Source organism: Dipteris shenzhenensis, chromosome 3, assembly GCF_047967505.1.
Source record: "Dipteris shenzhenensis isolate YYH24624 ecotype China chromosome 3, Dip_SZ_1.0, whole genome shotgun sequence".
Classification (NCBI taxonomy): Eukaryota; Viridiplantae; Streptophyta; class Polypodiopsida; order Gleicheniales; family Dipteridaceae; genus Dipteris; species Dipteris shenzhenensis.
The window spans coordinates 38,559,350-38,584,727 of NC_141598.1; the positions used below are offsets into that span (position 1 = coordinate 38,559,350).

Consider the following 25,378-nt stretch of genomic DNA (forward strand, 5'->3'; position numbering starts at 1 on the left):
GGATTCTGTAGTTAAACACTTCCATGTGCCTTGCTTGGACGCTCTCTCAGTCTTCCACTGCAGGATACCCTCTGTATAGGTTCATTTCTAACATGGTATCAGAGCCCTGATCAGAAGTTCACGAAAGGTGGAGCCTGAAAGCGAGGACCTGGCTCAAGGACAACCTTGATTCAAAGCTTGAGGGAATCTACTTCGCCCTCTGAAGGATTGCGCCCTTGCAAGAACGAGGGTGACTCAGGTTCAGATAGGTGTACGAGAATTGTTATTTGGTTGCTGACCTTGCCAGATGGAGGAGGGTTGAAACAGACTATGAGAGCGTGGTGCCTGGAAGGACCTCAGGCTGGTCACCCATCATGAGGGGGACAGTTGGAGGATGCTAGTACAACTGGATTGCTCGAGTTCGAAGTCGGGTACTTGACTGAAGGGGCACACCCAAGAAGCTATATGCCTAGCAGTCAATAAAGATCCCACCGATAATGCCCCTACCAAACAATTCCACAAGAAAACCCGGTGCTTGAGAGGAATCTTACTGCCCCAGATGCGCCCAAGATAAGCCTTCCACCAATTAAGAGACTTGTTAAGATGCCAAAAATGATTCCCATACTCTTGGATCCATGGTTGTGGACGTAATAGATGATAGGCTTTCTTGGCAGAAAGATCTGCAAATGAAAAAAAGGAGTAACCCAGAAGGGCTCAATGTACTTCCAATCCAACAAATTAAGAGTAGTAAACAGGCAGCGGGCTGAAAAGGTTGCAACATAGTAGAGAGAATGCACCAAATAGGAATGTGATGCAAACCCAAACAATAGTCTCTTGGCCTGAGAAAAAGAAAGAGTGCAGCTCTGATCATCCACCACATCCTCCACTGTAGAAATAGCCAAACAATGCAATAAATACGGCCTTTCTAGGCTAAAGCTGGGCTGAAGGGGGAAACAAACACGCGGCTCCAATGAAGGCACTGCAAACTGACTGTGTTGCCACGATCTGGAGGCATCTGGAGGCCAACCTGACCAATGCAAATAAGCCAGAAGCGGCTGCCAATCATGAATCAAGCGAGTAGAAAGGGACCTCAGGAATAGACGATGCAGGTGCCCAAGAATAACATCATCGATAGTGGGAATCCAATGGCTAAAAGCATCTGTACGGAGAGAACCAACCATACACAATAGCATGAGAGCCCATGGCTGATGCTGCTCTAAAAAGGAGATCAAGAGCGTGGCCTTGTGAGCTAACATATTAGAGTGAATATTGAGAATGTTCAAACCCCCATGCATCCTAGATGAATAAACATAATTGTATTTGAGAAGACGAAGCACGGTGCACCAAAGACATTCCATAACCTTGGTGATAAATTTCTGAATGTCCAGAGAAGACCAAGGAATAAGTGGCAAATGGACCTGCACATATGCCACGAGAATGGACTGTACAATCTAAAAGTGAACATGCAGTGGCCAAGTAGACAAGTCATTCAGTCACTCACACACACACACACAGAACATTGACTTCACAAGGATTCCACCATATCCATGAAATACACACAATTGTATAAACATAGAATAGAAATCTCCGCCAAGACCCATGGGATCATACGGTCGTGCCCCTTGCTACAATTGGTTGCCCACTCCTAGAATCTTCTTATCTTTGTTCCAAAAATAGGAGATGCAAGATGTATGATGTGTAGAAAGAATTCTAAGACCGTAGCTCATAGAGTTTTTGACTCATATACAACTGAAAATATACAAATTCAACGACAACAGATCCACCGATAGAGGTTCCCAAGAAGAGTGCCCGAGAATCCTCCACATCCAAGATTAGGACATACAGAATAGTGGTGACAGCCAATCACGTTGCCATCTGCAACAGATGTGCAGAAAACAAAAACCAGGGTTAGAACAAGTTAGCACATCAAATAATCAAAAAACAAGGCTATTCTATATGCATGCAAATCTAATTCTATATTGTAACTGCAACAAACAACAACAAAACATAGCAATGAGTGAGGAAACAGATGGAAAAGGAAAAATGCAACTTCTACTTGGAGGATGGGTTAAATTTAACTAGGCTTTGAATTTTGCCCTCTATTCTGTCTGTTTAAACATAAGGTTCCATTTTCTTACATACAATATCAACACATGCCTGTACGCTCTTAAGACACACTGGTCTCTCGCCAAAGGTATGAGACAAGAGACCTTCTAGAGAAACAATGTAATGTCAATTTTTTTAAAGTCCCATCGACCTTGCTTGGTCTCAGTAGACAATAAAATCACATACAAAAGAGGCAAACATTGTACACTATCCCTCACATACAAAACTAGATCCAAATTCTCCTATAATAACTTGAGACAAGACAGAGGAGGGGGACGGAGGGGCTGAAAGTACTCTCTCCCGCATCTCTCTCCCCTTTCGAATGCCAGACCAAACCGTGATCAGGTAAAGGAGGGGACGCAGGGTACTCTTACCCGTGCTTCAGGTGCTTAAGGCTGTCAACCCTCTCAAAGTGGGCACTCATGCAGAAATACGAGCAAAGTCAAACGGCCACACACTCTAATCACTTCCAAGTGGAAAAAAAGCTCTCTCTTCCTCAAATCCAATGTGGGCTAAACCATCAGCTCTGTTAGCATGTTGAATAGTGTGGCAGTAGAGGAGACCGTGCGCTATACAATCAGCCACTTTCTACATTACTATGTACAATATATATCAATCCCTCGTAGGGTTCCAAGAACACTAGAAGACGACGATACATCCCTCTACACTAGTCCTAATCCCAGATCAGCAAACACAGCGCTGGCCTTGGGTGACACGACCTCACCCGTTGATGAGAAAACGTCGAATAGGAAGGGCCACCGAGTCCTGATCGAATTGCTTTGCATGAGCCTCCGTCAGATTCCGAGCGAACTGGCATGCATGAGCCGTCTTGTGAGGCCACATCGGACGAAAAGATTGCGACAGGTGATCCCTCAAAGGACCGGGTGCCATCACAAGAATGGCAGGAACAATGGAAGGTGGCGGGAAAAAAAGGCAAAGCCAGACAAGAAAATTTGATAGAAGGTGCTCCCCCACAAGAGCAGCCCAATTCTTCAGAGGTGGGCTATGGGCTCCCTCACCAATGGCGATGCCAGGGACGAAGAGATGTCGGAAGCATACACCCGGAAAAGAGCGCTCGAAGAGCAGGACCCAAAGCTTCCTCGGCCAGATGCTACGCTTGACAAGGTGGCGGCCCCGCAACAAAAGAGTCTCTTGAAATGCATCAAGGGGGTCGAGAGCTTCACAGGACAACCGATTTAATTTTATTAAGAATGCATATAAAGCACTTACCAATTGAAAGGGGTAAGGGAGATGGTCGAAAGGTAGGGATTTCAATCATGTCGTGGAATGTGAGAGGATACTCTAATAGCCTGAAGCAAAAGGGGTGTGTCTCAGTGATTAGGAAAACTATGCCGCATGTTATTTTAATGCAGGAAATTAAGTGCGGATGCGAGGATAATTTGTGGTTCACGTTCAGGAAGATAGGCTTCGAGGTGTTCATTAACTACCCAAAGGGAGGGAAGGGTGGGGCTGCCATCTTAGTTTCCAATCAGTTCTGCCCTCAGGAGGTCTATAGGAGCGAGGAGGGGTGGTACATAGGTGTACGTTTCACGGTGGGGGGGCTTGAGTGTGGGGTAGCTAGTGTGCATGCCCCCAATAGCGGGTTGGAGAGGATGGAGTGTTGGAGGAATCTGTGCAGGGACCTGGCCGGGGACAATTGGCTATTGGGAGGTGACTGGAACGCAACGGAGGACCTTGTAGACCGATCGCATGGTGGGGCAGTGATCTCCGATGGGGAACGGGAGACCTGGGAAGAATTGTGCCTCCAGCTAGGGCTGATTGATGCCAAGGAGATTGTTCTAGATGGCTTGTCTGACTTTACCTGGAATAACAGACGAAGGGGGGAAGAGTTCAGGGCCGGGAGATTAGACAGATTCTACATTTTCGGTGAAGCATGGTGGATCCAGGACCTATTCGTAGGTAGGGAAGTTGATAGCTACCACAGCCCTCTCGAACAACTCGAAAATTCAGAGGTCTAACGATATCCCCTTAAAATTTGATAAACGACATCTAGAATCTAAGCCGTTTTGCAGGATGGTCCGGAAGCTGTGGCGGCAGACGACGGCGGACGTGAAAGACCCATGCCAGAGGTGGGATGTGGCAGTCAAAAGGATCTTACGCTACATTAAAGAAGTGGACCGTGAAGTTAGGTCAAGGAGAAGAAACAATGGTTAGGCACTTTCGCTGGCTTGAGATACACTCAGAGCCGCTGTCACAATTACTCCTAAAGACCCAGTCATAAGCAAGTCATAAGCACACTGCTAGTTGAAGCTGACGTGGCCTGACAGGAATGGGAGTTGCAGGAAGCGGATCCAGTGCTCACCAAACCCGTTTGAGCATATAAAATTCTCGGTTGAAATTGAAAAATCCCGGTTGGAGTTGAAGGTTGCCTTTAATTTTAAGGGCTAGGATCTACATATTTTAGTTATAAATCCCGGTAAGAGTATAAATTTTTATGGACTTTTATAATTTCACCCGGATTCGATCTTGGTGGTACCTTTAATTTTCAAGGCTCAGAAAAACATTTTTGTCGAGAACTGAGCGGATCAAGCATGCATCAGAAGTAGGCAGCTCTGGCTAGCCCAAGGCGACTGCCCCTCCAAAACCTTCTTTCAAGCCCTCAAAAAGAACCAATAGAGGGACCTGATCGATAAAGTGGACGACGCCCAAGGTAACACCCAAACAAAATTCTGGCACATTGCGACGGTGTTCCAACGTGAACTGAGCACGATCTTGTAGGAGGAAGAGATAGAGGACGATGAGTGGGTGAGTTCAATCCATGAGGCACTTGTTGGAGTGGAGAGTCGGGTTTCAAAAAACTTCCAAAGCTGCCTTGATAGGCCCTTCAACCATGAAGAGCTAGAGGAAGCCTTAAATGCACTGGCATATGATAAGTCCCCGGGACCGGACGGGCTGACAGTAGAATTCTTTAAGAAATTATGGGACACACTGGGCCCGGATCTCATAGAGATGGCAAATGCGGTGATGGAAGAAGGTACTCTCTCAGAGGATGTGAATGCAGCGCTCCTGAAACTATTCCCAAAAAGGCAGAGCAGGATAAAAGTAGGGGACTGGAGGCCAATAACGATGCTAAACACCTCGTATAAAGTTGTTGCCAAGGCGATGGCCCTTAGGATCAAAGATTTGTGTGGGAAAGTGGTGGATGAGGAGCAAAATGGCTTTGTAAAAGGGAGAGATATCTACGACAACATCCTCAATGTTGCCCTTGCCATGGATCATGCTGCAACATCAGGCCAAAAAATGCTAGTGTTTGGCCTGGATACGTATAAAGCCTACGACAAAGTCCGGTGGGACTACATCTTGGTGATGATGGATAGGCTGAGCTTTGGACAGGGATACCTGCGAAAGGTGCACTGCCTATTCGGAAATGCTTCTATGGTCCTCTGTATTAATGGGGGTGCAGTTGTCAACTTCAAACTGAGAAAATCCATTCGTCAAGGATGTCCACTTGCCCCGCCGCTATATGCAATTGCTACGATGCCCCTAATGTCCCTCATCAAAACTAAATTGACCCGTAGAGAGATCAGAAGTCTTACGCTTCCGACTGGCAACCAATTCTCTCACCAATTCTTTATGGATGACACGACTACTTTAGTTCAGGAGGACCCAGAGAGTGTGGCTATCCTAATGGAGGTAATCGCAATCTTCAGCGAAGCTTCAAGTTCGAAGTGTAGCTGGACGAAGTCCTTTCTCTCCGGACGAGCCCAAATCTCGCTCCCGATTGGATAGAGGAAATCGGACCAAAGGTGATACCTAGAGGCCAAATTGTTAGGTACCTAGGGGCCCCTCTGGGTGTGTGTCACTCTCAAGCAACATTTCCTTTGGTTCAAGGAAAAAGTCAAAACAAAACTCAGAGCCTGGAACGAGGTCTACCTAAGTTGGAATGCCCGTTGTCTGGTAATACAACATGTCCTAGCAGCATCAGTCACTTATGTTGCCTCGCTATGGGACTTCAAGAAAACACATTGGCTAGAAATCGAGGCGCTCTTTCGAGCATTTATATGGGCTGAACACCAAGGAAGGAGGAAAATGCATTACATCCCATGGGAGTAGATGAAGGCTCCTAAATTGAAGGGGGGTGTAGGCCTCCTAGATGTAAAAACCAGGAACCTCTCACTAGTTGGCGAGCTTCTTGCTCGGCTATTCTCCAGGCCAACCCCTTGGATAGAATTAGTGAAGGAAAAGCTCAAAGAGTCGAAAGGGAAGGGATCAGGGCAATGGCAAGGGCTCTCGTGGTATGATAAACTAATCTCTGAATTTCCAGTTGTGGTCACCAAAGTTGACATCCTGGCAGGGCTCGTCATGACGTGGAAATCCTGCGTCGACCACCTCGGATGGAAAGGCACAAATGGACTCAAAGGTGATGGCAGTCTAGGTGAGTCGGTTTGGTGGAGCAAGGCGCCGAGCAGAGCGGGTGACGCGTTTGCATGGCACGACATCAGGAGGGCACGTAGTCTCTTCAAGAATGGCATGGCCACGTGGGCTAACCTCTGGGATCCCACAAAGGCAGACTAGAAATCGTTAGAGGCCTTGAGAACCAAGTTTCACATGTCCGATGGTGAAGCAGATCTTACCAAGGCAAATCTCGATAGAATCCCGGAAGACTGGCCTAGCAACCTGATTTTAGCCAAAGATCGGATCGCCTCCTAATGGCGAATGGGGAAAACCCCCTGAGCAAAATCTCAGTCAAAATAATCTACAGGCGACTTCGCCTGATGCAAAATGCGGCTCCCTGGTTGAACAAAATATGGGGCTGAGAAGGGGCCAGGCCTGGTGGAGGTGCAAACTCGTGGAAATATGGAAGGGATGTCAGATGGGGAAAGCAAGATTCTTCCTATGGAAGATTCTCAACCATTGGCTGCCCGTCAAGGCAAAGCTAGCCAAAAGAGTGGCAGTGAACCCCTGCTGCGGACTCTATGGTAGGGTGATGGAGGACGTAAGACACCTCTTTTGAAAATGTCAGATAGCCAGAGAGCTATGGCACTCGGTCCAATCCGTCGTTCACAGCTCGAGGCTAATGGCCACGTTCTCCATAGGCCACCAATGGCGTATTCCTCTCTTAGGGGACACCTAAAAAATCCCATCCACACTAGCCTGCGAGTTGGCCGTACGTAAGGGCGGCAACGTTGCTAGCAATATGGGAAGTCCGCAACAGAAATATCTTCAGACACAAAGTCCAGGTGGGCTTAAAAATTGCAGCCCTAGTCGCAGTTACCAAGGCCTTCCTCAAGGACTTCGCCCGAATTCTGGATAGATTTGACCCGATAGTGAGCCGGGAGAGGGTAGTGAAGGCTTAGTCAGTGGAGTGAGAGGAGGGTAGAGTAGGTATTTTATAGGCTTAAAATGTATTCGGGCATGTAGGTAGGACTAGGGTAGTCAGGCGTGTAGGTAGGCCTAGATTAGTCGGGTGTGTAATAATTGTTTTAGGGAGGCGGGCCAATAAGGCAGCTCTAGCGAAGGTGTGAAACTGTGTGTCCGTGGAGAAAAGATAGAGGGTGGGAAAAAAATGTGGTGGGGGGGGTTGTTTTGGGTCTTTTTTTTTTAATAATTAAAATAGGATTAGAAAATCAGCAAAAGGGGAAAGTAAAGGAAAAATAAATTAGGGCAAAGTAAATAATTAAATGGAGAAAAGTTCAGAGGAAAATTTTTAAAAAAAGGGGGATACATAAGAAATATTTTTTTAAAGGGGGTAAACTAAAAAGGAAAGAAGGTTTGAAAAAAAATTGAACATTTAAAATAAAGGATATTGCAATTCACATTAAAAAGGAAAGGTGTTTTTGAACACCACGTTTATCTCATGGATGTCAAAGCTCTGCTCAATGTGGAATTATCCTATTACATAGGTTGATATTGCAAAGAATATATAGAGAAACATGTCCATTTGGTATTAATTTCATACACTCCTGTACAAATGAAAAGTTATGTTTGTCTCATTTAATTCAATTTATCCTCTTCACAAAAAACCTCTTTGGCTTTCTAATGTTTGTGGCCTCATAGTCTAATATGGAGACAACAAACATTTTTGACACATATTTGACAGTTATTAGCAAAACCAACAAACATTTTGAACGTTGAACCAAAACCTTCATAATTCAAGGAGTGATCACTGAAGTCTTTGTTGAATGCTATAATGCAAGCTCCTAATGGCTAAAATAAGCAAGGTTCTAGGCGATGGGTCAAATATTTCACTAGGAAACTATTGTTCATGAATTAACATAATCAGATCTTAGATTCTCAATGGAGCCAATCTTCAATGAGAAATAGCCCCGAAATAGCATATATTACTCAAAAAGTGGCTATTTTATTTGTGGGAATTGGTATTTTCTCAAATTCTTTCATATGGTGTTCCATGCAAGGGCATGACGATGCACAAGACACAACCATGTTGTTTGTCTATATATGGTATTGGTATGTGTGGCAAATTCCTAGTGCCTTTTCCAACAACTTTTACCCTCAAGCATATGGCCATCCACATTTACAACCACTTGGCTTTCTATGTATTGAAGTAGCCATGTTACAAATACACGGACCACGGTCTTGCTAGAAGTAATACCTTCCATTGGTGTAGGAGATCTTCAATGACACCCACTCAATTAGTATGGATAGGACTCCTACAAAGCCATTTTTGGGAAAAAATTAGACCCTTCTCATCACTAAAACCTCAAAGAAGGAGTCTCAAGAAAATTGGATCATAGATGTATTATGAGCAGGTATTACATTGCCAAAGCCCATGCATCTTACCAACACCATGCCAACAAGCACTAATCAGGTGTTGGATACATGGAAGGGAAGTACACCTCTCTCTGAATCATGAAGAAAAGGCTCAAATAGAATGGCATCATGCATTGGACTATGTCCATGAAGTTGCAAGTACCCAAGACACGAACCATGCAATATGTGCCTTGGCTTAAGCATTAAGTGGGCCTGGCATTGGCAGTGATACCAGATGTGGAGTAGCCTGAGATCATTGATGAACAGAGGTGGATGAGTCAGAGCAGATTTTGCTTCATCGGTTTAAGAAGGGTATAGGCAATTGTTAGCATTTGTACACGGTCAACTTCAAGCATTAGAGCTCTCACAAACCATTGCGGGCAAAGATTTTTACTCTAATTATCCTCCTCTCTTTATAGCATACAAGCAAGAGGTGAAAGTGGGATTCCAAAGCTATCTTGCAAAGAGAGTAGACAAGAGAGATACGTCGCCACTTGCCAATCCTAGACAACTTACAAGTCACCAACCTCCATAAGAAAAAATTACATTTGACTGCTCCCTTCAACATGAGTTTTGGATTTTTTTTCCAAAGGTGAAGGTTGATCTACAACTTAAGAGTGGGCAATGAACATCAATTTATAGGATCTATGTTATGTCAGCCATAATCACGGAGGCCATGGCTTAGTTATGGCTTTGAATTCTTGAAATCTGGAAAACACTTCAGATTTCTCTTTTAGAAAATAGATCCAACAATATCTATTGTAGTCGTTGATGAAGGTCAAGTAATAAAGTGAACCATTGATGCTGCGGGTCTGGGCATAACCCCATACATCTGTATGAATCAAATCAAGAAAAAACTAGAGGGCACGACAGTGTTTGCTTCTAAGGAAGATTAGAGGGTCAGGGTCTAGGGACAATCCTAAGCCTAGGCAATAAGATGGAGTGCAAAGCAAAGGCCTAGAGGGCATAAGGTCGATAAGGGACACATGGCTAACATGGTAAGCATTGGGTTTAGAGGAGCATTCCCAGGGATAAAACTCATCCAAGAAGGAGGTAGTGACCTCATGAGAGTGAAGGAGTTGAGGGGAATTTGATGGCTAGGTGGAAAATGTCTCGAGAGCCCTCTTGTTTGTTTGTTGTAGCTATTTTTAATCAAAATGAACCACCAAAACAAGAGTGCCAGCGCTAGCAAGCTTGCCACACCTTCATGATACGTCTCGGTGCCCAACGTCTCCACTAAAGCTAAGAATGAGAAGAAATACCAGAGTCCATTTGAGGCACAAAATCCTAAAGAGAAATCTTGTGCAGTTGTTTCCCTTTACTATTCACCCAACCTCGAAAGTCTAGGTTGCAAACCACATCAGTACTAGCAGGCCAATCCACTATCACCCTTGATAGTGTTGCTTGAAGATCTCTTGCAGTCAATCGAAATCGCCGCACTAGAGTATCCATGGATCCCTCGTATTAATATTCCACAAGTCAGCCCCCGATTATTGAGCCAGATTGACAAGCGCGGACTCAATTGAATTGGAGCGATTCGGTTTGTAAAAGTCCAAGTATGGATCCAAACATTGAGTGTCAAGGATGCATCACCTCTAAGAGTATTAGATCCCTCCCAAAGACAATCACCCAATTGGATGAGATTCGGATTGACGTATAGTGCGACTCGTTAGACGTATCGAGTTGTATGGAGCTACTCCCCGTAGAGATTCCCCTCACATGTGGGGAGATAGATGCAAAACATGTAGAAAGCAGTTGGAACCATTGTGAATGAGGCTATACATCTTGGGGGAAAGGAACATTGCTTCTATTGCACAAGGTCACCCTTGGATGGAGATTTAGTTCATGCTCTAGAATAGCCCCATATCATGCACCATTCAATAGAAACATCCTTGTGGATTGTCTCATAGAGTCCCACTCCTCTACTCATCCAAGTAAAAAGAATGCTTAGACCATCTAGCTGATAACGCTATCCTCTAACTCGCCCACACTTAAGCTAACCATTGGTCAACCCCTCCCTCTCAACTTCCATGTGAGGGGATGGGTTGAGTCACTCTTCAGTTGATATCCCAAACACGAATCAAACTTTGCCACGATCTCCCAGGAGAGCCAACTTCCAACAAAGACAAACAAGCAATTGTGCTCGATGCAGCCACCTTTGAATCGCCCACCAAAGTCTCCTCACCACCACACAACCCCAAAAGAGGTGAAAGTGGGATTCCAAAGCTATCTTGCAAAGAGAGTAGACAAGAGAGATACGTCGCCACTTGCCAAGCCTAGACAACTTATAAGTCACCAACCTCCATTAGAAAAAATTACATTTGGGAGAAGGTGTAGCTTGCCACGCCTTCATGATACGTCTCGGTGCCCAACGTCTCCACTCAAGCTAAGTATGAGAAGAAATACCAGAGTCCATTTAAGGCAGAAAATCCTAAAGAGAAATCTTGTGGAGTTGTTTCCCTTTACTATTCACCCAACCTCGAAACTCTACGTTGCAAACCACATCAGTACTAGTAGGCCAATTCACTCTCACCCTTGATAGTGTTGCTTGAAGATCTCTTGGAGTCAATGGAAATCGCCGCACTAGAGTATCCATGGATCCCTCATATTAATATTCCACAAGTCAGCCCCCCATTATTGAGCCGGACTGACAAGCACGGACTCAATTGAATTGGAGCGATTCGGTTTGTAAAAGTCCAAGTATGGATCCAAACATTGAGTGTCAAGGATGCATCACCTCTAAGAGTATTAGATCCCTCCCAAAGACAATCACCCAATTGGATGTGATTCGGATTGACGTATAGTGCAACTCGTTCGACGTATCGAGTTGTATGGAGCTACTCCCCGCAGAGATTCCCCTCACATGTGGGGAGATAGATGCAGAACATGTAGAAAGCACTTGGAACCATTGTGAATGAGGCTATACATCTTGGGGGAAAGGAACATTGCTTCTATTGCACAAGGTCACCCTTGGATGGAGATTTAGTTCATGCTCTAGAATAGCCCCATATCATGCACCATTCAATAGAAACATCCTTGTGGATTGTCTTATAGAGTCCCACTCCTCTACTCATCCAAGCAAAAAGAATGCTTAGACCATCTAGCTGATAACGCTATCCTCTAACTCGCCCACACTTAAGCTAACCATTGGTCAACCCCTCCCTCTCAACTTCCATGTGAGGGGATGGGTTGACCTTTCATAGTCAAAAAGTGGTCAAATCGCTCATGACCTCCACTCGCTTGCCAAATTCTAGGTATTTTATTTTGCAAAAATTCCTCACCCAGCCCATTCCCCTATATATAATCCCAATGGGTCATCATCCTTCTATTGCACAAAATCCCCAGCTATGATTGTCCACACTGCTTTTTTTGCACATAATCCCCATGGGTCAACATTCTTCTTTATGGTACATTTGGATTTCCAAGGACATATTATACGTGAACTCTATGTGCAAGCTAGGAGATAAGAGGATCTGTGTGCACCTTAGCTTGCAGAGAAAAGATGGTTGTAACTAGAGACAATTGTGGGAGGAGAGAGTGGGTGATTGGAAATAGATAGAATCTATGCAAGAATTTTTTCACCTCAATCAAAGAGAAGTTGGGGTCTTGTGGGAGGTCTTGAGGAGTATCCCTACGGCTAGCCAATGAATTTTATAATTCTCACCGAAGAGCAAAACAATGTATAATGGGAGGCAATGTAGAGCTCATAAGGGTAGATGCTAGAACGGATACAGATTACTACTACGAGACGAAGAATTGGTATCCATTGTTGAACAACAAGTGGAGCTTACATGGAGGCTCGAGTGGTGGAAGAACAAATTTTCAAAGATTTGGAGGGGCTATCAGGTTGAAGAGGGGAGATTTCTTCTTCGGAAGATCTTGCAAAATTGGCTCCTAGCTTCTAGGAGGATAGGAAGTTAATTTAAACTAGCGTATGTGCCTCTTGATCAAAGGGATAACACACTTGATTATGTTGTACCTTGTAGGACTTGGAGGTGGGTCGAAACCATGGCGTGGAGTTGATTAAATCATAGGGTTCAGAACTAGGTGGAAGGAAACAGGTATGGGGGGACCCGCATGGGTTCAATTTTACAATGATGGATCTTTGGGCCCTTCTTAGGGGAGGCTTTTCTTATCCCTATGGGGGGATAGAAATTTGATGGATATTCATGGTGAGTTGCATGCAAGAAGCTGAGAAAATCGTGCTTTGGTCGAGGTAAAATTTTTCCTTCAAGGTATGAGTGTCTTTGTTAGTTCTAAGGATTTTCTAATAACTTCTTCTTTGGCCAATGTTAGCCATGATATACTCATTTGTGTGATGATCCTACTATGTTTCGCGTAGACCACCAGTGGTTAGTCCCTCGTAGATGGCCCAATTTTATTTTTTGTGCTTTTTTGTGACTGGTCTAACCAACCATGTAATAAAACCAGCATTGTTTTAACCAAAAGAAGAGGACCATTCTTCCCACTTGACTTAACTGCATCCCCAAGGAGTATAGCATTCTAGCTAATGGGCTCTTCCCATTCTTCCCACTTGAGTTAATTACATTCTTCTCACTTGACTTAACTGCATCCTTCCCACTTGACTTAACCAAAAGAAGAGGACCATTCTTCCCACTTGACTTAACTGCATCCAAAGGAGTATAGAATTCTAGGTAATGGGCTCTTCCCATTCTTCCCACTTGACAAAGGACCATTCTTCCCACTTGACTTAATTGCATCCCCAAGGAGTATGGCTCTTCTTTGACCTTAAGCACTTTCCCATGCTTCTTGCATGGGAATAAGATAAGAAACTATGAAGCATGTCCTCCTTATATCCTAGGCATTTCTTGCATCTCCCTTCTCCTTTTCCTATCCTTTCCCATCCAGTGAACTTCTCGAGTACCTTATGTAAGATAAGCCAAAGTAGAGTAGACATTTTTCAATAGGGAACAAATTGGGTCTCAAAGGGCCTCCTAGGGAATGGATTAGGGGAGGATTAGTGAGGGATTAGTGGGCCAATGCAAGAGGCTTGTGGGGTCACAAGGAGACCTAACCTCCCCCTAACTAGGTGGGTTAAGCCCATATTTGGATACAACACTAATCACCATTACATATCAGCCAAGGTGTTTATGTAAAAACCCCATAGGCTTTCTATAACTCCACCAGAAGAAAAATGTGTTAATTTCTTTTCACAGCTAAGCGGAGAGAGAACGTTAGGTCCCCCTCCTTGCATAGGGAGCAGCCAACCCCCCCAGTGGTGCATGGTGGACACGTGGAACGCGCATGGGCCAAAGGTCTTGGTGAAGAGACTGCAAAGTGAATCCCCGAGGCGCGAGGTTCTTAGAGGGAAGGCTATGAGCGAAGAAGGTGGAGCGGAGGAGACCCATGTCCCGCCTCTTGCTGAAGGCTAGGATAATGATTCTACTCCGATGGACAACATAACCAAGAAAGTTCAAGATGGGACGGACAAAGAAGATGCAAGGTGGCTTCTCCTCGCTATCCAAAGAAGACGTTTAGCGAATCCTACAAGCTAAGGCAAACAGACGTGCCAAGGAGGTGGAGCACAGGCCATGGTTTGAATCAAGAAAAGCGCATGGGGTGGTGTGTGAACTGGACATGGAATAGGTCCGCCCAGAATTGGAAAGGTTGGCGAGGAGGGGCTTGTACTTCTTCTTCACAGGCCGCATCCCCTCGTTTGAAGAGGTTAAGGAGTTCATGCTCTTTGAGAGCGAAGTGCCTATACGAGTTGCTACTCGACGTGATTCCTTGGGAAAGGTTTCTTTCTTGTTCAGTGTGTCTCAAAGCAGATCAGGGAAGAACTGGCGGGACGCACGTTCCAGTTTTCGAGGGCCCTTTTCTCATCATTCCGTGGTCACCGAAGCTCAGCATCAACGGATTCCTCTTACATGACTTTCCCATTTAGATTGAGTTCCCGAGCCTGCCATCTTGGCTTGGTAACAAGATTGGTAGCCTGGCAGCAACGTTGGGAAGAGTTCCACAAATCCCCTGGGCATCCTGGCAGCCATCTAACAAGAAAAGAGTCTAGATTCTCTATGACAGGACCCAGGAAATCCCAGAGTTCATCAATCTCAGGATGTGAAATGGCGTCAACTTTACTGTACAGGTTAGATTCAACCCCTTCCCGAATGCATGCTATGTATGCAAACGGCTAGGACACTTCACCAAAAATTGCCCACTCAGATAAGCAAAACAGAGCGCTGGTCTTGGGTGACACGACCTCACCCATTGATGAGAAAACGTTAAATAGGAAGGGCCACCGAGGCCTGATCGAATTGGTTTGCATGAGCCTCCGTCAGATTCCGAGCAAACTGGCATGCATGAGCCATCTTGTGAGGCCACCTCGGACGAAAAGATTGTGACAGGTGATCCCTCAAAGGACCGGGTGCCATGACAAGAATGGCAGACTAATGGAAAGTGGCGAGAAAAAAAGGCAAAGCCAGATAGGAAAATTTGATAGAAGGTGCTCCCCCCACAAGAGCAGCCCAATTCTTCAGAGGTGGGCTATGGGCTTCCTAACCAATGGTGAGGGGGTTGAGAGGTTCATAGGACAACCGATTTAATTTTATTAAGGATGCATATAAAGCACTTACCGATTGAAAGGGGTAAGGGAGATGGTAGAAAGGTAGGGATTTCAATCATGTCGTGGAATGTGAGAGGATACTGTAATAACCTGAAGCAAAAGGGGTGTGTCTCGGTGATTAGGAAAACTATGCCGCATGTTATTTTAATGCAGGAAATTAAGTGCGGATGTGAGGATAATTTGTGGTTCACGTTCAAGAAGATAGGCTTCGAGGTGTTCATTAACTACCCAAAGAGAGGGAAGGGTGGGGCTGCCATTTTAGTTTCCAATCAGTTCTGCGCTAGGGAGGTCTAGAGGAGCGAGGAGGGGTGGTACATAGGTGTACATTTCACGATGGGGGGGCTTGAGTGTTGGGTAGCTAGTGTGTATGCCCCCAATAGCGGGTTGGAGAGGATGCAGTGTTGGAGGAATCTGTGCAGGGACGTGGCCGGGGACAATTGGCTACTGGGAGGTGACTGGAACGCAACGGAGGACCTTGCAGACCAAGCTTTAGTTCAGGAGGACCGAGAGAGTGTGGCTAGCCTAATGGAGGTAATCCTGATTTTCAGCGGAGCTTCACGTTCGAAGTGTAGCTAGACAAAGTCCTTTCTGCTCGGGACGAGCCCAAATCTTGCTCCCGATTGTATAGAGGAAATCAGAGCGAAGGTGATACCTAGAGGCCAAATTGTTAGGTACCTAGGGGCCCCTCTAGGTGTGGACATCACTCTCAAGCAACATTTCCTTTGGTTCACGAAAAAAGTCAGAACAAAAATCAAATCCTGGAACGGGGTCTACCTAAGTTGGAATGCCCGTTGTCTGGTAATACAACATGTCCTAGCAGTGTCAGTCACTTATGTTGCCTCGCTATGGCACTTCAAGAAAACACATTGTCTAGAAATTGAGGCGCTCTTTCGAGCATTTTTATGGATTGAACACCAAGGAAGGAGGAAAATGCATTAAATCCCATGGGAGCAGATGAAGGCTCCTAAATTGAAGGGGGGTGTAGGCCTCCCACATGTAAAAACCAGGAACCTCTCACTGGTTGGCAAGCTTCTTGCTCAGCTATTCTCCAGGCCAACCCCCTGGACAGAATTAGTGAAGGAAAAGCTCAAAGAGTCGAAAGGGAAGGGAGCGGGGCAATGGCGAGGGCTCTCGTTGTATGATAAACTAATCTCTGAATTTCCAGTTGTGGTCACCGGAGTTGACATCCTGGCAGGGCTCGTCATGACGTGGAAATCCTACGTCGACCACCTCGGATGAAAAGGCACAGATGGACTCAAAGGTGACGGCATTCTAGGTGAGTCGGTTTGGTGGAGCACGGCGCCGAGCAGAGCAAGTGACGCGTTTGCATGGCACGACATCAGGAGGGCACGTAGTCTATTCAAGTGATCCCACAAAGGAAGATTGGAAATCGTTAGAGGCCTTGAGAACCCAGTTTCACATGTCCGATGGTGAAGCAGATCTTACCAAGGCAATCCTTGATAGAATCCCGAAAGACTGGCCTAGCAACCTGATTTCAGCCAAAGATCACGGATCGCCTCCTAATGGCGAATGGGGAAAACCCCCCTGAGCAAAATCTCAGCCAAAATAATCTACAAGCGACTTCACCTGATGCAAAATGCAGCTCCCTGGCTGAACAAAATATGGGGCTGAGAAGGGGCCAGGCCTGGTGGAGGTGCAAACTCATGTAAATATGGAAGGGATGTCAGATGGGGAAAGCAAGATTCTTGCTGTGGAAGATTCTCAACCATTCGCTGCTCGTCAAGGCAAAGCTAGCCAAAAGAGTGGCAGTGAACCCCTGCTATGGACTCTATGGTAGGGTGATGGAGGACGTAAGACACCTCTTTTGGAAATGTCAGATAAGAGAGCTATGGCACTCGGTCCAATCCGCCGTTCGCAGCTTGGGGCTAATGGTCAGGTCACCAATGGCGTATTCCTCTCTTAGGGGACACCTCGAAAATCCCATCCACACTAGCCCGCGAGTTGGCTGTACATAAGGGCGACAAAGCTGCTAGCAACATGGGAAGTCCGCAATAAAAATATCTTCAGACACAAAGTCCAGGTGGGCTTTAAAAATGCAGCCCTAGTCGCGGTTACTAAGGCCTTCCTCAAGGACTTGGCCCGAATTCTGGATAGATCCGACCCGGTAGTGAGCCACGCGCTCGCCTCAATCAAGGCTAGTCTCAAGATAGGATAGTTTGGATGATGTCTTCACCGTAGGCCCTGGCATCAGCCTACTTGGGCCAAATTTTGTACCGGTTTCTTTTTGTTGAGGGCTAACCATCCTCTTTAATATTGTCCGCATTTCTTTAAATAATTAAAAAAAACTCCACTAGAAAATAAAGTCCCTTCCCTTGGTTGTGCTATCTTACATATTTGTTTGTGAACACTGTGGGACACATCATCAGGGAACCTTGAACTCTTGCTTTAAATGACACAATATAATAGCAATGCATGAGTAATCATTTTTTAATCAGGCAATGATGGCCCAAAAAATCGTACTATGGCATAATGGAGTTTCTCCACTACCAAAAGTTTATAATTCTCATCTAATCTTATATTACTATAAAGTGCAAAAAAATATATTATGTACCCCATACTATCATGTGTAATCATGTATGATTCAAAACTAGTCTTAAGGAATACCTCATCTTACCTTTACACTAGACTACGCTCTAGGCACACTTATGATGATTCATCATTTGGATATACCTACATTCAATTGATTCAAGAATTTGAAAGAATAAACAATATCTTTGAGATGGAAAGACTTTTCCATCCATACGTAAAAATCTCAAAGTAAGGACATCGATTTTAAAAATCATGCATTACCACTCGCAAGACCACTTTTAACCAAAACCTAAAGCTGCTATTTTTTGTTACTGTTTCGAGCAATAGTTTTTAAACATATACAAAAATTTACAAATTTTAATCCTAGGAAACACAATTCTATCATAGAATAATTTTTTAAATGAAATTTAGGTCATAAGAAAACCATCACATGTAGCTGATTGTGAAAATTCCTCAAACATGGCCATATTTTTATGTTTGCAGATAGATTTACATAGTGTTAGCAAACTATTGTTAACACCACACGTCTTTTTTATTTCCAAGGTCCACTTGAACGGAGTGTGTCCTAATGTACACAATTTGAAATGTTGATATTGCAATTCACATTAAAAAGGAAAGGTGTTTTTGAACACCACGTTTATTTCATAGGATGTCAAAGCTCTGCTCAATGTGGAATTATCCTATTACATCGGTTGATATTGCAAAGCATATATATAGAAACATGTCCATTTGGTATTAATTTCATACACTCCTCTACAAATGAAAAGTTATGTTTGTAAGTCTCATTTAATTCAATTTATCCTCTTCACAAAAAATCTCTTTGGCTTTTTAATGTTTGTGGCCTCATAGTATAATATGGAGACAACAAACATATTTGACACATATTCGACAGTTATTAGCAAAAGCAACAAACATTTTAGACGTTGGACCAAAACCTTCATAATTCAAGGAGTGATCACTTAGTCTTTGTTGAATGCTATAATGCAAGCTCCTAATGGCTAAAATAAGCAAGGTTCTAAGCGATGGGTCAAATATTTCACTGGGAAAGTATTGTTCATGTATTAACATAATCAGATCTTAGATTCTCAATGGAGCCAATCTTCAATGAGAAATAGCCCGGAAATAGCATATATTACTCAAAAAGTGGCTATTTTGTTTGTGGGAATTGGTATTTTCTCAAATTCTTTCATATGGTGTTCCATGCAAGGGCATGACGATGCACAAGACACAACCATGTTGTTTGTCTATATATGGTAATGGTATGTGTGGCAAATTCCTAGTGCCTTTTCCAACAACTTTTACCCTCAAGCATATGGCCATCCACATTTACAACCACTTGGCTTTCTATGTATTGAAGTAGCCATGTTACAAATACACGGACCACGGTCTTGCTGGAACTAATACCTTCCATTGGTGTAGGAGATCTTCAATGACACCCACTCAATTAGTATGGATAGGACTCCTACAAAGCCATTTTTGGGAAAAAATTAGACCCTTCTCATCACTAAAACCTCAAAGAAGGAGTCTCAAGAAAATTGCATCATAGATGTATTATGAGCAGATATTACATTGCCAAAGCCCATGAATCTTACCAACACCATGCCAACAAGCACTAATCAGGTGTTGGATACATGGAAGGGAAGTAGACCTCTCTCTGAATCATGAAGAAAAGGCTCAAATAGAATGGCATCATGCATTGGACTATGTCCATGAAGTTGCAATTACCCAAGACACGAACCATGCATAAAGTGCCTTGGCTTAAGCATTAAGTGGGCCTGGCATTGGCAGTGATACCAGATGTGGAGTAGCCTGAGATCATCGATGAACAGAGGTGGATGAGTCAAAGCAGATTTTGCTTCATCGGTTTAAGAAGGGTATAGGCAATTGTTAGCATTTGTACACGGTCAACTTCAGGCATTAGAGCTCTCACAAACCAATGCAGGCAAAGAGTTTTACTCTAATTATCCTCCTCGCTTTATAGCATACAAGCAAGCCCTTCTATCTTCCCTAGTTCCTTGCCTGTTATATTTCATACTACAGACTATCTATTAAAGAGCATGTAGAAAAAGAAAATCATAATTGCAGAACCTCATGCATGAGCACAACCAAATAGTTTCAGGTGCTCACAAGGTGACTTCATGAAAAAAGCGACCCGCAGAAAAACCTTGTTAACGGGGGTTCTAAGAATCACGGGCCAAAAAACCTTTCTGATGGGAGGGGGAGTTTTGCATCAGTTTACACCTCTGCATATACTAATTCAATGCCATTCATTAAACGTTCAGGAGAGCAAATCCTACCAATCAAATGTTTACAAGTGTCAAGTACCATTGATAAAACTATAAATGTCGCAATCTCATGCCTTCCACTATACCTCATTGTTGCTCCAAAAAGCAATAAAGAACATAACAAGCAGTAAGAGAACAGAAAAAGTTCCATCTATACAAGCTGCACCACCAAATATGGGTTGCATGCGTTCACTGCCTGTCTACTATAATGTGATTTGTTCACTGCTTGGCTACTATTAAGATTGCCCCACTGCTAGCTGAACTTTTGCAAGTCATACATGGCTACTGTCCCAAATACAAGCGGCCCAATAACAGTGTAACGATCAAAGGCCACACAACAAAGAACATGCGAGACGAGAGAGAGAGAGAGAGAGAGACTAGAAACAATGTGTTTATATTCTTGAATTGACACTACTTACGTATAGCCAAGCCAATCAAATGGCATTACAATCGAATCTGCTCGTACAAAGTGGCGATTCGTATCTTTATTCTAAAGTCACTAATGTACTATGCTAATCGAATGAAGCTATTGTTCGAAAAAGGGAATTAAGTTCCCTAAGAACAATCAGCTCAATGAAATTCTAACACCATTTTCCTAACAACTGCGAGTGTGAATGGTCATGGCCTGAACCTATGGTTCAAAAAAAGGGAATTAAATTCCCTAAGGATAATCAGCTTAATGAGATCCTAACGCCATTTTCCTATCAGCTAAGAGTGTGAATGGTCATCGCTTGGAGAATATAATAGGGATGGACAGGAAGGAGCAGTTGTCTAGTGGGAGAGATCCTTACCATGGTCAAAGGTACAAACCCTTTGCGTACTTGGAGCTTTCTTAACTGGATCCTCCTTAAGAACAATTGCCCATGACAGCTTGGGAGCAATCCCCTTCCTTTCGTCCACAATACTATAACCCATGTGACCAGAAAACATAAGGGTCTTGTATTCCGTTCCGTTGTCATCAACTAACACATCCACCGTAAGATAACCAGGAGGTATGTCATTAGTGTCTATGACTGGAAATTCTACATTCCTGTTTTCAAGCCTAAGCCTGAAGTTGTCCGCCTGCCAGGTACCCTTCCTATTGAACACACAGAAGACGGAAAGCCATCCACTCAAATATGCACTACCAGAGCCTAAGCTACTGTAGTGGCAGATTTTGCTCCAAAAGTTGAGGTCAATATTTCCCTTGCTGGTTTGTAGCAGCTGGGCTGTGATCGTCTTGAGCATGCGAGCCCACTTGGTGCAAACTGTGCCATAATTCTCAAGTTTGTCTATACGGCTATGAATAGCTTCCCAATCCCGTGCAGTGCCTGCGAGAGTGACTTGAGGGATCCCACACGCCAAACAAAACTTGTAGCTAAAGTAACTCTTCATTGTTGCCATCAAGGCCACGCTGCCAACGATGGTGTCATCATCCGTGGTGGTGGAGAAATTGGGAAGAATCCAATCGCAGATGCTACCGTCCTTGACGTTTTTCTTTAGCTCCTTGGTCATTTGTTGTGCCAACTTGCCATAGTCAGCTGACAATAACGTTCCGATATCGTAAACTGCAAGCTCCTTCTTCCCCTCATGCTCCACAAACATGGACCTCAAGGCCTCTGCATTTCCGTTCACGTAAAGTCCAAATTGAGTCACAATTGCCAGCCATACATCATCAGGCCGAATCACGAGATTGTGGTGCCGATTGTAGGCATCCAAAATTCCGTGCACAAAGCCATTGGGTTTTGGGCAAAAGTCGACGTCTTTCCACTTGCTTTCCTGCAGGACTGTCCTGCACCTTTCTTGCTTGTATTCCTCAAGAAGAGCCAAGTAGTGCTTGCTGGGGCTACTGCAGAAAGTAGTAACGACGGAAGCAAGATGATCTGCAACCTTGAAAGTAACACCAGGCATGATGCAGTTGGCAGTTCGAATTTTGTCCTTTGAAAGGGTCTTCGAGCTTGTCCTAATGCGCTCGCCAAATGCTAGCTTACCGAGCTCTAGGGAGAGTAAGAGCTGAGGGGAGGAGCAAGAGCTGAGGGGAGGAGCAGCAGCTCAAGCAGGAGACGCAAGGGGAGAAGCAGCAGCTGTGATTGCTTCCTCAAAGGACTAACATTGCGTTTATTGCACGTAATCGCCACTGTTCATCAATGACTGGTTCCACCATTGCGGGTGGGTCTACTGCGCGTATTCCCCATGGTTCAGCTTACGACTGCCTCCAAATTCGCACCATTGCGGGTGGGTCTATTGCGCGTAATCCCCACGGTTCAGCTTACGTCTGCTTCCAAGGGAGCATAGAATATTCGCATAGAGCCTAATCCCCACGGTTCAGCTTACGACTGCTTCCAAATTCGCATCTATACTCCCTACCAATTAATTAGTTTGTTTTTTTATCCAGTAGAGTCTTAATTAAGCTATCTTTATCTAAGGCTTAATTTATTTATTTTTGCTTTGATTAGCTTATGTTTCTTGGCATATACTATGTTCAAGGGGGCTTTCCCAAACTTTCAAGAACAGGATCAACTCAAAACCTTTCTCTTATCAAGTGTGAGCGCTACCATTAAGCTCTAAAGTAACATCATGGAACCTTTCCTTATAGTAATATTATAAAATGGTTCCTCATCCCTCTCCCCTCTTTAATGCCCTTCATGTGGTCCCCCCCTCTCTCTTTAATACTCTTCCCCCCTTCCCCTCTCACGTAAGCTTCTCTCCCTGCCCCTCTTTAATGCTCCCCCTTCCCCCCCTTTACCCTTAATTAATACTCCCCCCCTTAAATTTAATTATTCTTTATGCCCCCTCCCCTAACTAATTAATTGATTTTTCACGCTTGGGGGGTCCTATTTGCACAAGGTTCAGCTTACGATTGGTTTCAACATTTTTGGTCTGCCTTTGGAAGGGTATAGGGAAGGTTGCTTCCCAAAGGTAAAATAGGCATTTTTTAGACATTTCTTTTTGGCCTGCCTTTGAAAGGGTGTAGGGAAGGTTGGCCGCTTCTCAAAAGTTAAATAGGCATTTTTAAGATATTTTTCTTAAATCTAAGGTGATTGGTCCAAGTATGCTCGTTGTAATAGGCTTTAATACATGCATTTACTGACTTCGTCCTCTTTGGCCTCCCCCCCTTCTCTCTCTCTCTCTCTCTCTCTCTCTCTCTCTCTCTCTCTCTCTTTTCCTTTTCTCTCTCCTTTCTTTCCTCTTTCTCTCTCTCTCTCTCTCTCTCTCTCTTCTTTTTCTTCTTCTCTCTAGGCAAGCCCCCCACCCCCCCCTCTCTCTCTCTCTCTCTCTCTCTCTCTCTCTCCAAGCCACATGAATGAATTCCTCTTGTTGACTTTTGGACCATTTGCATTTACTAATCTTTGTACACTCTTTCCTTTTCATGCCTCCGATTTTTGCTCTCTCTTAAGCATTTCACTAACCCACAGCAGGCCTAATGAATGATAGATATATATCATTCACCTTGTTTATTTTTATTTTTTTACGTGAAAAATTAATTAAATTATAAAAAAGTGGAAATACAATTAAGTAGATGCGCTAAGCGCTCGAAACACTATAAGCAGTTGGAACTGTTGTGAATGAGCCTATACATCTTGGGGGAAAGGAACATTGCTTCTATTGCACAAGGTCACCCTTGGATGGAGATTTAGTTCATGCTCTAGAATAGCCCCATATCATGCAGCATTCAATAGAAACATCCTTGTGGATTGTCTCATAGAGTCCCACTCCTCTACTCATCCAAGCAAAAAAAATGCTTAGACCATCTAGCTGATAACGCTATCCTCTAACTTGCCCACACTTAAGCTAACCATTGGTCAACCCCTCCCTCTCAACTTCCATGTGAGGGGATGGGTTGACCTTTCATAGTCAAAAAGTGCTCGAAAATCACTCACGACCTCCACTCGCTTGCCAAATTCTAGGTATTTTATTTTGCGAAAATTCCTCACCCAGCCCATTCCCCTATATACAATCCCAATGGGTCATCATCCTTCTATTGCACAAAATCCCCAGCTATGATTGTCCACACTACTTTTATTGCACATAATCCCCATGGGTCAACATTCTTCTTTATGGTACATTTGGATTTCGAAGGACATATTATACGTGAACTCTATGTGCAAGCTAGGAGATAAGAGGATCTGTGTGCACCTTAGCCTGCAAAGAAAAGATGTTTGTAACTAGAGACAATTGTGGGAGGAGAGAGTGGGTGATTGGAAATAGATAGAATCTATGCAAGACTTTTTTCACCTCAATCAAAGAGAAGTTGGGGTCTTGTGGCAGGTCTTGAGGAGTATCCCTAGGGCTAGCCAATGAATTTTATAATTCTCACTGGAGAGCAAAACAATGTATAATGGGAGGCAATGTAGAGTTCATAAGGGTAGATGCTAGAACGGATACAGATTACTACTACGAGACAAAGCATTGGTATCCATTGTTTAACAACAAGTGGAGCTTACATGGAGGCACGAGTGGTGGAAGAACAAATTTTCAAAGATTTGGAGGGGCTATCAGGTTGAAGAGGGGAGATTTCTTCTTCGGAAGATCTTGCAAAATTGGCTCCTGGTTTGTAGGAGGATAAGAAGTTCATTTAAACTAGCGTATGCGCCTCTTGATCAAAGGGATAACACACTTGATTATGTTGTAGCTTGTAGGACTTGGAGGTGGGTCAAAACCATGGCGTGGAGTTGGTTAGATCATAGGGTTTAGTACTAGGGGGAAGGCAACAGGTACAAGGCGACCCGCATGGGTTCAATTTTACTGTGACGGATATTTGGGCCCTTCTTAGGGGAGGCTTTTCTTATCCCTATGGGGGGATAGAAATTTGATCGATATTCATGGTGAGTTGCATGCAAGAAGCTGAAAAAATCGTGCTTTGGTTGAGGTAAAATTTTTCCTTCAAGATATGAGTGTCTTTGTTAATTGTAAGGATTTTCTGATAACTTCTTCCTTGGCCAATGTTAGCCATGATATACTCATTTGTCTGATGATCCTACTATGTTTCGCATAGACCACCAGCGGTTAGTCCCTCGTAGATGGCCCAATTTTATTTTTTGTGCTTTTTTGTGACTGGTCTAACCAACCATGTAATAAAACCGGCATTGTTTTAACCAAAAGAAGAGGACCATTCTTCCCACTTGACTTAACTGCATCCCCAAGGAGTATAGCATTCTAGCTA

General features: G+C 44.1%; 2 protein-coding genes across 2 annotated transcripts in view; both read right to left on the reverse strand.

Annotated features, from left to right (window-relative positions):
- Positions 1-1,404: 1,404 nt before the first annotated feature.
- Positions 1,405-25,378, reverse strand: part of LOC147903769 (uncharacterized) — a 61,105-nt gene continuing 37,131 nt past the window's right edge. Inside the window, exon 4 of the mRNA XM_087401096.1 lies at positions 1,405-1,854. The gene's annotated coding sequence lies outside the window, so the exon portion shown is untranslated. The remainder of the gene's footprint in view (positions 1,855-25,378) is intronic.
- LOC147903770 (uncharacterized) lies at positions 20,701-22,401 on the reverse strand. Its single transcript, XM_087372884.1, has one exon. It carries the CDS (start codon positions 22,123-22,125, stop codon positions 21,007-21,009), a length of 1,119 nt encoding a protein of 372 aa, XP_087229010.1. The 5' UTR covers positions 22,126-22,401; the 3' UTR covers positions 20,701-21,006.